The sequence below is a fragment of the Sceloporus undulatus genome, chromosome 7 (assembly GCF_019175285.1).
Source record: "Sceloporus undulatus isolate JIND9_A2432 ecotype Alabama chromosome 7, SceUnd_v1.1, whole genome shotgun sequence".
NCBI classification, from domain to species: Eukaryota; Metazoa; Chordata; class Lepidosauria; order Squamata; family Phrynosomatidae; genus Sceloporus; species Sceloporus undulatus.
In genome coordinates, this window is record NC_056528.1 from 46,037,521 (window position 1) to 46,049,381 (window position 11,861).

The window sequence follows — 11,861 nt, forward strand, 5'->3', positions numbered from 1 at the left end:
CCCCCCCTTCTCCTCCTCCTTCTCCCATTTCTCTCTTTCTGTCCTTCCTCTCCTACTTCCAGATGGTTGTGCAATGGAGAGCTGGAGCCATTGGGGGCAGAGTTTGTCAACCTGCCCTTTTGCAGAGAGAGGAATAAGAAAAGGGGGGAAAGAGATTTTGCAAGGGGTTTTCTAATTCCCAACCCTCCTGCCCCAAAAGGAGGAGGAGAGGTTGTTTGAACCTTCTCTCTGTCTCTCTCTTTTCTAAAGATTATTATTATTATTGGTCTAGGAATGCAAGATCTGGAGGATCTTCTTTGCAAGGAAATGCCTCCCAAATAATAGCATTTGGACAGGAGAAGGGCTTTAAAAAGATTCTTCTTGGCCTAGGAATGCATGATGTGTATGCTCTTCTTTGCAAGGGAATGACCCCAAAATGATAGGATTTGCATAGGAGGAGGGCTTTGAACCTTCTTCTTCTCCTCTGTTTTTGTTTTTAAATATTCCTGGTCTAAGAATGCAAGATTTGGATGCACTTCTTTGCAAGGAAATGACCCCCCTCCCCCCAAAAAAACCCCAATAGCATTTGGACAGGAGAAAGGGTTTGAATCTTTTCCTCTGTTAAAAAGATCATTCTTGGCCTAGCGATGCAAGGTCTGGATGCTCTTCTTTGCAAAGAAATCCCCCTCCCAAAAATAATAGCATTGGTCAGGAGGAGAGATTTGGACCCTGAAAAGATTCTCCTCTGCCCAGGAATGCAGGATTGGATGCTTTCTTTGCAAGGGGATCCCCCCCCCCCCCCCCCAAATAACAGCATTTGGACAATCTGGAGGCAGGATATTAATCTTCTTCTTCCCCAGGTCCATTTTTCAAAGATTAGTTTCAGCCTAGAAATGCACATTGGATCCTCATTTTGCAAAGAGATGCTTCCATAATAATAGCATTTGGACAGGAGGGCTTTGAACCTTTAAAGATTCTCCTCTGCCCAGGAATGCACGATTGGATGCCTTCTTTGCAAGGAGATTACCCCAAAATAATAGCATTTGGACAAGAGGCGAGATATTAATCTTCCTCTCCCCAATATCCACTATTTAAAAGATTATTTTCGGCCTAGAAATCCACATTGAATGCTTCCTTTGCGAGGAGGTGTCCAAAAATAACAGCATTTGGGCAGGAGCAAAGTTTGGACCCTTAAAAGATTGTCCTCTGCCTAGGAATAAAGGATTGGATGCTCGCTTTGCAAAGAGATGTCCAAAAAATAATAGCATTTGGACAGGAGGGCTTTGAAAGTTTCTGCTACCAATCCCCAGGTTTTTAGGCTTCTCTTCAGCCCAGAAATGCATTTGGATCCTCCCTTTGCAGTGAGATTTCCCCCCAAATAATAGAATTTGGACAGGATGCGAGATTTGAACCTTCCTCTTCTCATCCCCCATTATTTTGTGCATTCTGGTTGGTCCAATGAAGGTATCACTAAAGATTCTTCTTGGCCTAGAAATGCATGATTGGATGCTCCCCTTGCCATGAGATGCTTCCCCAGATAATAAAATTTGGATGGGGGGGTTGAATCTTTCCCTCCCCATATCCAGTTTTTAAAGACCCCTTTCAGCCTAGGAATGCGCAAGTGGATGCTCTCTTTGCAAGATGATGTCCAAAGTTATAACAGAATTGGGACAGGAGATGGGATGTGAATCCTTTTCTCCCCCATGTGCAGTTTTATAAGATGCTTTTTGGACTAGGGATTGGATGCTCTCTCTGCAAGGAGATGTCCAAAATAAAATGAAATTGGGACAGGAGGTGGGATTTGAATCTTGTTCTTCCCCATCTCCAGTTTTTTAAGATCCTTCTTGGTTTAGAAATACACGATTGGATGCTCTCTTTGAAAGGAAATGCCCCCCCAAATAATAGCATTTGTGCAGGAGGTGGGATTTGAACCTTTCTGTCTTGGCCCAGAAAATCACAATTGGATGCTCTCTTTGCAATATAATTTGGACAGGAGGCAGGATTTGACTCTTTCTCGCCTCATCCCCAGTTTTTAAAGTGTCTTTCGGGCCTAGAATTGCACAACCGGATGCTCTATTTGCAAGGAGATGCCCAGAAGATGCCTACTTTGGCATCTAATATTTGGGCTTATGTGCTTGCATTTGAGTAGGAGGGAAAGAAATACAAGGGGGAGATGTAACAGGGAGGGTTGTGTGATCCAGATTGCAGAGGCATTGCCTCCCTGCCCTTGCTGTGCCTCCGACGCTTGGCCCTTGTGTCGGGTGGAACTTGCCCATGCCCTTGCAAAGGAGCCCACAATGACCTTGTTGCAGGTGATTTGGCGGGAATCTGCTGTATGTGATGATGGTGAAGAAGAGGAAGGGGGAACGTTGGCGTCATGACGTCAAGCCAAAACCCAGGTTGGATTCCCGTGGCATGCTGGGACTTGTAGTCTGGAGGCCTTCTTGGAACAGGAGGAAAGGCCTGACCGGAATATCGTGGAAGGAACTGCTTCTTTGTTTTCTCCATGCTTTCAAAGCCAAAATAGAAAACATGCATCACCCAAAGCCTTTATTTCAGTCAACAGTAGGGCAACACAATAAATACATATCAGAACAGTACAGTAAAAGACATTTGCATTAAAAAGAATGCTTGCTGTCATACGGTTTATAATGCAAAAGTCATTGCTGTGTGCCTTCAAGTCATTTCCGACTGACGGCAACAACATATTGCACGGTTTTCTTGGCATGAGTCTTTGGAGCAGGTTTGCCATTGCCATCCTTGAGGCTGAGACAGTGTGACCCAAGTCGCACACACTCAGCCCCAGAAAACCCCACAATAGCCATAAGTCAGAGAAGACTTGAAGGCACACAACAACAACAAGACATTTAGCCTTCTCAGTCTGAGAGCTTTGGCACCACAACAAACCACAATTTCCCAGGATTCCATAGCATTCAGCCGAGGCAGTTAAACTGATGTCAGACTGGATTATTTCTGCAGTACAGATGCAGCATGAGTCTGACTATTGATAGCCTTTATTTATCCCTGTTGACTCTTGTGGCAATGGGAACATTTTGGCACCATTAAATAAATTGCACCCAATTAAAACACTTGAGATGTCTCTTTGAAAATAGCTTTAAAGCTGCTAGTTCATGGTTGGTATTGCCAGCTCTCCAGGGATGCAGCCTGGACTCTCCTGACACTGCTAGAATATCACTAGTATTCCCTAGTGACCTTCCATCCAAATACTAACCAAGCCAGGCCCTGCTTAGTTTCTTAGATCAGAGAAGAGAGTGTGGTGGGCATTGTTTATGGTGGTACAGATGAGAAATTGGCAAGTTGTAAAGCCCACCCTGGCACAATGTAATTGGCAAAGTAAGAGGGAAAATCTGTCCCTTAAATCTGGAGTTACATACAGTCACCTTTATCCACAGGGTTCAAGTATCCCTGGCTTGCATGCATATATATATATATATATATAGAGAGAGAGAGAGAGAGAGAGAGACGCATGCATGCATGCTTGCCATTTTATATAAGGGACACCATTTCAGTGTCATTGTATTTAATGAGACTTGAGCATCCACGGATTTTGGTATCCACGGGGGTCCTGAAACCATGCTCCAGCAAATACCGAGTGTAATTTGCTTTGGGGTTAACTTGCCCTTTATGCTGAATATAAACCCAAGTTGAAGATGACATTTCGTTCTAACTAGGTTTGATGTTCAGGCTCAAAATATTGAAAAGCAGTTTCATGTTGGACAGACTCTTCCATTTTGGCAAATGGGAAGAATCCCAAAGCCAATTTTCCTTTTGTGAAAACGAAACAAAAGCAAATCTTTGATGTGTTTTGTTCTTTTTTTACCTAGGCTGCAGCTGAAGGCGAGGTAAAGGAGGAGGTAGGTTTGTTTTATATCATTATCATTAGGAAAGTTTCATCATTAGTTTACAGGCGGTGGGTCTTTTATCTGTGCTGTGCCATGGGGTCTTTGCCTAAACACTGAGGCTGGCACCAGATTTTTCCTGTTAGCCTTGTATGGATGATGCAAAGCTGGCACTGGATAGATCCACAAATCATTTGCCTCGCCGGTCATTTTGCAAGGATGGAAGTTGCTGAACAGGTAGGAGAGAGACCTTTGCGAAACCATTGCTGCCTTTTTGCATTCCACAATAGATGAACTGTATAGGTGATCAAATGATGAAGTGGCTTAAAACCATACAGGAGAAAAAGCCTGAGGAAAAAGCCAATGGAACTTGAAAAGCTTGCAACATGTATATTGTGCGTTTTGGTTGGTCCAAGAAAGGTATCACTGGAGGCTTTTTGTTGTCATTGGATTTGCTGTGTGGACAACACGGCTACACCTGAATGTTTTATAACTCGTTGTGCCATATTTAACTATATAAATTCAATGTATAGCTGTAAAGAAAGAGTTCACAAAACTAGTTATTAATAACATTATTGCACTCGACATTTATTAACAATTAATGTTATAAATGCTATAAAGATAACTAAACAAACATAATAGAAGGCTACCTGATTGCTAATTGTAGTTACTATATTGAGGGTATTCCTATATTTGTGTTCTTGGCATGCCTTCGGTGCTATAATGTAATCTTTCTGCACCATAATACGCTACTATCTGATGTTTTAATTTGGGAGAAAACTGGGGAAAGAGTAAATAAAATGATCAATAATAAAACATTGAAGCAGGTGGCAACTTTCGTTTTCCATTATTTCATCTGTTTGAACGTTGTGTTTAAGGGAACTGTGTTTCACTTTCGTGATGTGTCTTTTTTCTCCCCTTCTTCCAGCCAAAGAGAAGATCAGCAAGACTATCTGCTGTGAGTAACTCTCCTGTTTCTTTTTATTCCACGCAGTGTGTAAGAGCTGGCATGGTTCAGTGGTTTGAGTGTTGGACTATGACTCTGGAGGCCCATTTGAGCATAAAATCCCACTGGGTGATCCTGGGCAAGTCACACTGTCTCAACCTTCAAGGATGGCAATTGCAAACCCCTTCCAAAGAAACGTCATGAAAACCATATGATAGGGTTGCCATAAATCCAAAATGCCTTGCAAGCACATAACAACATGCTTCCAGTGACTGTCCTGACTAAATATCCTAAAGGCACCAGATCCTGTATGATCCTGAAAGCTAAACAGAGTCAGCTCTGGTTAGTACTTGGATGGGAGACCACCAACAAATGCCAGGTGCTGTGGGCTATATTTCAGAGGAAGGGACTGACAAAATCACCTTTGAGTCTTCCTTGCTTAAAAAAGCCTTATGAAATTCATGGGTTCCATGCGTTGATAGACAACATGAAGGCACAACATATGCACATACCTATATACTTCTAGTATATTAATGCTAATGCGAACTTGAGAAACTTCAAATCATTTGATTCTAATAATATCTACAGAACAAAAGGTAATTTTACATTTCAGAGGTGTACTTCAATTAATGAAATAGATATGTTCCTTTGCATTACTTATTTACACAGAAAATTTGGTGCCAAAAATGGGAATAACATTGAAAGAGTAGGGATAGCTTCCTATTCTATTAAAAAAGAGCAGTTTGGGGTATTTTAGCAATATAAATCTAACAACATATGTAAGTGAAATGAGACAGCCAGGTCAGCCAGCTGTAGGTTTCTGAGTCTGTTAGAGCAACCCAGAGAACTAAATCATCTGTGTTTCTTTTATGACACTTGTTAAGCATCTGGATGCTTCTTTTGCAGAAACCTGCTCCACCTAAACCAGAGCCAAAGCCCAAAAAGGCAGCACCGAAGGTAAACCGGACTGGAGCCTAATTTACTTACAGATCTATTTTGGTCCATTCTTCCAGTGTTAACCTTGATCCTCTTTCCCTTCTTCCTTCCCATTGTTAAAATTCAGAAGCTAAATTCCCCAGAACCAATGTCTGCCCCTTTCCCCATCCTTTTTGCTTACGGTGTTAATGCATGTACAGTGATAGTTCAATAGAAGTAATGAAAAAGGAGGAGAAAATACTGGGTTCCTTGAATGCAGCAGTAAACTTCTATGTGTGCTGGGATTTAGGAATTTTCCAGGGCTGGCGCACTCCATTTGAATATATGTAATATATTGTAAAATAATGTAGTTTGTATTTGGAAACTGGGCATGCCCTCCTCCAGAACATGGGCAGAACCTCCTTCCCTTTTTACTCCCTTTAATGATCAAGAAGAACATACCTTACATTTATAGGCTGGCTTCAGTCTGAGTCTCAGCTCTCCTGTTTTACTTATGTTTAGCTCAAAGACCATTTAAAATGATCTTTGGCACTCTGAAAATGGTGGTCTGTCAGCTGATCAATTGCATAATGCACCCACAGAGACATATATATCTAAAATATTGTTTAATGTGTTTAATTTTGCTGAATCCAGATGCAAACAGAAATTGCTGAGCAACTCAACTTGCGTTGCCCAACTGATGGTGTTGCAAAGTTAACACACAGCCCTCTCCCACCGATTTCTGGAAACTAGCTTTTCTTCTTACTTGGTTTTGTTATACCTGCTAAACATGCTGGTGAAATTTTTCCTGATCAGATGTCTTGCCAGAAGAGGTTAAAGGGACAAAGGCCTTCTCATCGTAAACCTGTCATTAGTCCAACTTTTCCTTGTTTCTGACTTTGCTACATTGAGCAGCCCAGTCTGTTTGCATCCACCTGATGCATTCACCAGAAACGATGGAACTAACACACATGACTTTGGCTGCATCTGCATTGTCAAAATTAATCCAGTTCGATACCACTTTAACTGCCATGGCTTAATGGTATCAAATTCTGGGAGTTGTGGGACATTTAATCTTCTCTGCCAGAGAGCTCTGGTGCCATAACAGGCTACAAATCCCAGAATTCCATAGCATTGAGCCATGGCAATTAAAACTGGTGTCAAATTGGATTATTTCTGCAGTGTGGATGCAGCCTCTGTGTTCTTTGCATGTACCTTTAGGCATATTGCCAGAGTGGGCTGTTGATTGAAAGTGTAATAGCATTCCTGAATTAGTAGCATGTTAATTCATCAAAGTTATTTTATTCCATGACTCCATTTTGACAAAACAGCAACAATTGTTAAATAAGCATTAAATATATGTTGGCTTTCATTTCCAATTGGTATAGTGCCAGATCACCACTGTCTGGAAAGTTGGAGGAATGGAAATTAGTCAAAGGTCAGGGAAATTGTGATTAAGATACAATTGTGGAGTGATTTTTTTTTTAGATGCCACTGCAAAGGACAGTTTGCATTTGTGGCAGTAAAGAAGTGACAGAATACAGGTGAATGAGTGTTGCCCCTACATCACATGATATCTTTACAGTGGACCCTTCCCATTTGGGTGTTTTGGTGCCACCCACCCTGCAAATGGCAAAAGATGTGGTTGAGCCCCATATTATTCACTGGCATATGTGCATGCACCACCACTGAATAATATGGGGCCTGGTGATCTGCTTGTACTTAAATCTGCAGATCGCTAGCACATTAATACGAAGGGCCCACTGTGTTTGATTTTGAATTTGAGTCCTATTAGGGTTGTTAATAAAATGATCCGGTATGTTCTTGTACTATATTATGATGAAGCTGACTGGCTTCCTGCAATTGAATAATTTGGCAGGGCCAACCAACTGGAATTAGTTGATCTAGTTATTTTGACAGAGGTCAGCATACCTCTGCTAGTGAGACTTGGTTGCCTGCCATTTTTACTTATATAGTGTGCCTGTGTCATACGCAGGTGCGCTTTACAGGGCTTTCAGCATACGCTGCAAGCCATGCGGGGAGAAGGGGTGGGTGCGTCTCATAGGGACTAATGGGGCGCATGTCCATGGCACGTGTGTGCCACCGCACCACCGCAGCATTTCATTTAAATGGGGCTCGAGCATAGGTGGAATTTGCTTTACCCGGGGGAGTCCGGATCCCCTGCGTAAAGCAAGGGCGCACTGAAGTCAGCTGTAAAATACATCCCTGCCACTATACTACTGTTACTCTCAACAAGAAAAATGAGATTGGTTTAGAAATCAGACTTTATACTGAGAAATAGGATATTAGAAGAAATGCTGTTTTAAAATGTTATATAAATATTTTAAATAGGGGTGTTCTTTTATTTTTAAACATATACTTTAAAGAGCATAGAGACCTTTCTTCACCTCTAGGAAAGAAAATTACAGCTTCAACAGAAGAATAAGTATGTTTAGACATTGTTTAGACTCTAGAGATTGCATGGAAGTTTCCATTATGGTGCAATGTTTAGTGCAGTTTCCAAATGGCCATGTTTCTTCAGTTAATAATAAATCTTCAAATAAGCACATATTGAAGCGCCGATCTTGGTAAAAACTAGTATTTCAATACTAAAATCTTGGTTTGAGGATGAGAAAAACACGTTCTATTTAATGGAAATCAAAAACCAGCAAGAGAGACAGAAAATAAAATGTCGAGGGCATATCTGCAGCCGCACTTAGATGGCTACTTTAAAGTGGGGTTGCTGTTGTCCCAGCCAGTTTTCTTCTTCATTTTTTATTTAGACTTAATTTTTAGGATTTCTAATAGTAGACCTTTATTTGAAGTTGAGATCTTTGGTCAGCGAAAAGGATTAACTAGGCAATGCAAATTGTTTCTGCCTGTTCTTTTGACGTGAATCCTCTTAACAGAAAGAAAAAGGAGCAAATGATAAGAAAGAGGACAAAAAGGTAGCGGCAAAAGGGAAGAAGGGAGCCAAAGGAAAAGATGAAACTAAGCAAGAAGATGCTAAAGAGGAAAACCACTCTGAGAACGGAGATACCAAAACTAATGAGGTAGTATATCCCCTGTAATTCTGTTCACTTCTAGTACAGTCATCTTGGGACTATAAGACAACACATTTGGTTTTCAGTTTATTATTTGTGATTGTTCCTGTGATTATGTACTTAAGAATCGTTTTTCTCCTTGATGGGAAGTTACGGGGAAAAGCAAAAGCTCTTTATAATCAGAACTGTCTTTCTGTGTTTTTCAAATGTGCAAATGCAAGTGGGGCCTGCAAGACATTGTTTTGGTATGACCATCCTTTCTGGCCCCCAAGAACTGTCTCTGCAGTCTTCTACAGAAGTGGTTCCCAATCTTTGGTCCTCCAGTTGTTTTGGGCTTCAGCTCCTGGGATTTCTGTATCTTGGCCAATGTGGTTGGGCCTTCTGGGAGTTGAAGTCCAAAACACCTGGAGGACCAAACTTTGAGAATCACTGTAAATCTATAGCCTTAGAGGTCAGCTAGCTCTTGACATGAGGCATAATGTAGGTGTATAGCGGGAGCATATAATTATGGAGATAGGAAATTACCTATGGCTTCCCTTTTGTCCCCTTCTTACTAAATGTCACAAAAACATTCTGTATCTTGAGTCTTATCATAGCCTTGATTTACTAGTCTGCCACAAATCCAGTTCATTTAGGGGTTCAACAGACTGCCTCTAAGGGGTGGCTCCATGCTGCCCTTTCCTCGCTGGATTGGAGCCACAGCAACTGCATGCCACGGCCCCAGTCTGGCCTTTTGGTGGCGCAAAAAGAAGCTGCAAAAAAACAGCTGCTTTTCGTGCCATGGCAAGGGTATCCTAACCTCTGCGGCTGTGGCTTTTTGTCACTCCTATGGTATAGCACACATAAACGCTGTGCCACTGGAGTGCTGTGGCGAGCTCCCACCATGCGGTTGGGTGCATGGCATGGGGCAGCTGGTGTGCATATGCCACTCTGGCATATAACGTCATCTGTACATGCTCTCTGTTCCCCACCTGCAGTCTTTTAAGCTCGGCTTTCATCAACCTTGTGTAAACTCACAAGTTCCTGCTAAGCAGTCTGCCATACAGATATAATTTTCTTTAAATGTACAAGTTTTTCCCATCCCTGTGTACTTAGCAAGGCCCTCTCAGCCAGGTGTAGCTTGCATAGGGGGGATGAGGCATTTCTCTCCCAAATAAAATTTTCCTTCAGTTGCTAACTTTATGATATTAGAAGAGTGAGATATGAAAATCATTTACAGCTAATTGTTGTGTTCACATTCCCTTGAGAAAGAGAAACTCTTTTTGCAAATGCTCAGCTGAAATTCTAAGTTACTGCAATGCAAGAAATGTGGTGACTGGATTAAGAAGAAGTCTTTAATGGGAGAGCAGTGCTCCCCTTTCCCAGGCACCTTCTTTTTGTGTGATCCTGTTGTACCTCTAAATCAGTAGGCACCGAAACAATCTTGAATACACTATTAGCAACCATGAAGCTTGGCAGATAATGAATGGAATTCTATATTGTATAACAGAATTACACCGGGGAGGAAAAACAAGATTGTGTGGGGCAGAGGAGAACTGAGCTCAGGTACATTCAGAAAGTTCTGCTATCCAATTTCTTGTACTTGATATTTGGATATGTTGGTTTTTAAGGAAGAAGTAGAAGCTGTTTTTCCCCCCTTGTAAAATGGGCTATTTTTCTAGTATAACAATATACTTACTATTTTCTCATATGCTGACAGGCACCAGCTGCTGACGTAACCGATGACAAGGAAGCCAAGTCCGAGTAACCAGCTTAGCTCTCTACGTTTCCATCATTTGGTACCCGTACCGCCATACTGTATTGTTAAGAGAGGAATATTTTTATCAACTATTTTATAAATGCAGGTTTTTTTAGCATGAATTTAATTATGGAACATCTTCATCTCGGCTACTTGGGACTTAAACCGACAAAAACCAACAAAAAAATCATTGTTTTAAAAAAATAATAATAATAATTTTGTGATTGTCATAGTTTGTATGGTACCTGGAAAGAATCAGTGGTGGTAGCTATTGACTTCTGTCAGTATATAATCCCTTTGTGTGTAAGTCATACAGGCTTCAGATTGTAATTTCACCCTTGTTATGTGTTGTACATTTTCTTAACGTGGGGAGGTCTCAAAACAACAGGAAGAACAAAAACACACAACATAATTGCGTCAGACATTCCGGTGGTTCTGTGGGTTGCTTTTATAAAGAAGGCGAGATATTTTCTTGAGAAAAAAAATCCTTAGAAGCTGGAAATCTTGTTGTATCCCAAATGTAGTTTTATTTTGTCACATTTTGGAGAATAATGATAATAATAATAAAAGTGTAATCATGTTTTTAAATGAAATACAAAAAAAAACCTTAAAAAAAAAGAGAAAGGCAGGTTGACTGAATATAACCCACTGTTAGGAATTTTGCTGGATTTATCTTAATAAAAAAAGACTCCTCGAAAGATGCCTTGCAGTCTGCTTGCTTATGTTGTAGCTACGTATTTCTAAGATGATCATACTTTGGGCACGTCATGAGAAGGCATGAGTCATTAGAAAAGACGGAAAGATAACGGCAATAGAAAGAGAGGAAAACTGCATGCCAGGTGGATAGACTCAACCAAAGAGGTTGTAGGTCTTAAGTTACATGAACTAAGCAGAACAGTGGAGAACAAGGAAGCTTGGAGATGTCTCATCCAAAGGGTTGCTATGAGTTGGGATTGACTCAAGGGCAGTTAACAACAAAACAACAATACATTTCTGCAACTACAGTCCTTTCTCTGAATTTGCAGGGATCCGTTACGGAACCACCACTGTGAATTTGGAAATCGGTGGATATTCAAGCCCCGTAGGCTTGAATGGCTGCTCTCTCTCTTGTGTGTGCCATTAACTTTAACGGAGGTTACCCCTCTGCAGATAATCAAAACCACGGATCTCAAGTCCATGAAAACAGAGGAGTGACTGTACTGTACTTGATTCTTTGAAGACAAAAAGGGAGAAATGCACCTAGCAGGTCAGGTATGACACTAAAAACTTGTTTTCAAGAGGAGAAGAGGTAAACCATACAATGAGATCTCCTGTGCTTCTGTTGTTTCCAAGTAGCTTAGCTGCCAAATTCTGCCATCATGGTCACACACTCTTTGAAT

The 11,861-nt window shown here is 41.2% G+C and overlaps 1 protein-coding gene across 2 annotated transcripts in view; it reads left to right on the forward strand.

Moving 5' to 3' along the window:
• The window catches only part of HMGN5 (high mobility group nucleosome binding domain 5), a 14,934-nt gene extending 3,754 nt beyond the window's left edge, over positions 1-11,180 (forward strand). The window contains exons 1-6 of one of the 2 annotated variants that reach the window (XM_042479819.1): positions 2,262-2,291; positions 3,825-3,854; positions 4,768-4,797; positions 5,692-5,742; positions 8,610-8,753; positions 10,444-11,180. In XM_042479819.1, the coding sequence (XP_042335753.1) occupies positions 2,277-2,291; positions 3,825-3,854; positions 4,768-4,797; positions 5,692-5,742; positions 8,610-8,753; positions 10,444-10,491 (318 nt within the window). In that variant the 5' untranslated portion in view covers positions 2,262-2,276 and the 3' untranslated portion in view covers positions 10,492-11,180. Of the gene's footprint in view, positions 1-2,261; positions 2,292-3,824; positions 3,855-4,767; positions 4,798-5,691; positions 5,743-8,609; positions 8,754-10,443 lie in introns of those variants that run through there. The other variant, XM_042479820.1, reaches the window with a different exon arrangement.
• Positions 11,181-11,861: the final 681 nt, after the last annotated feature.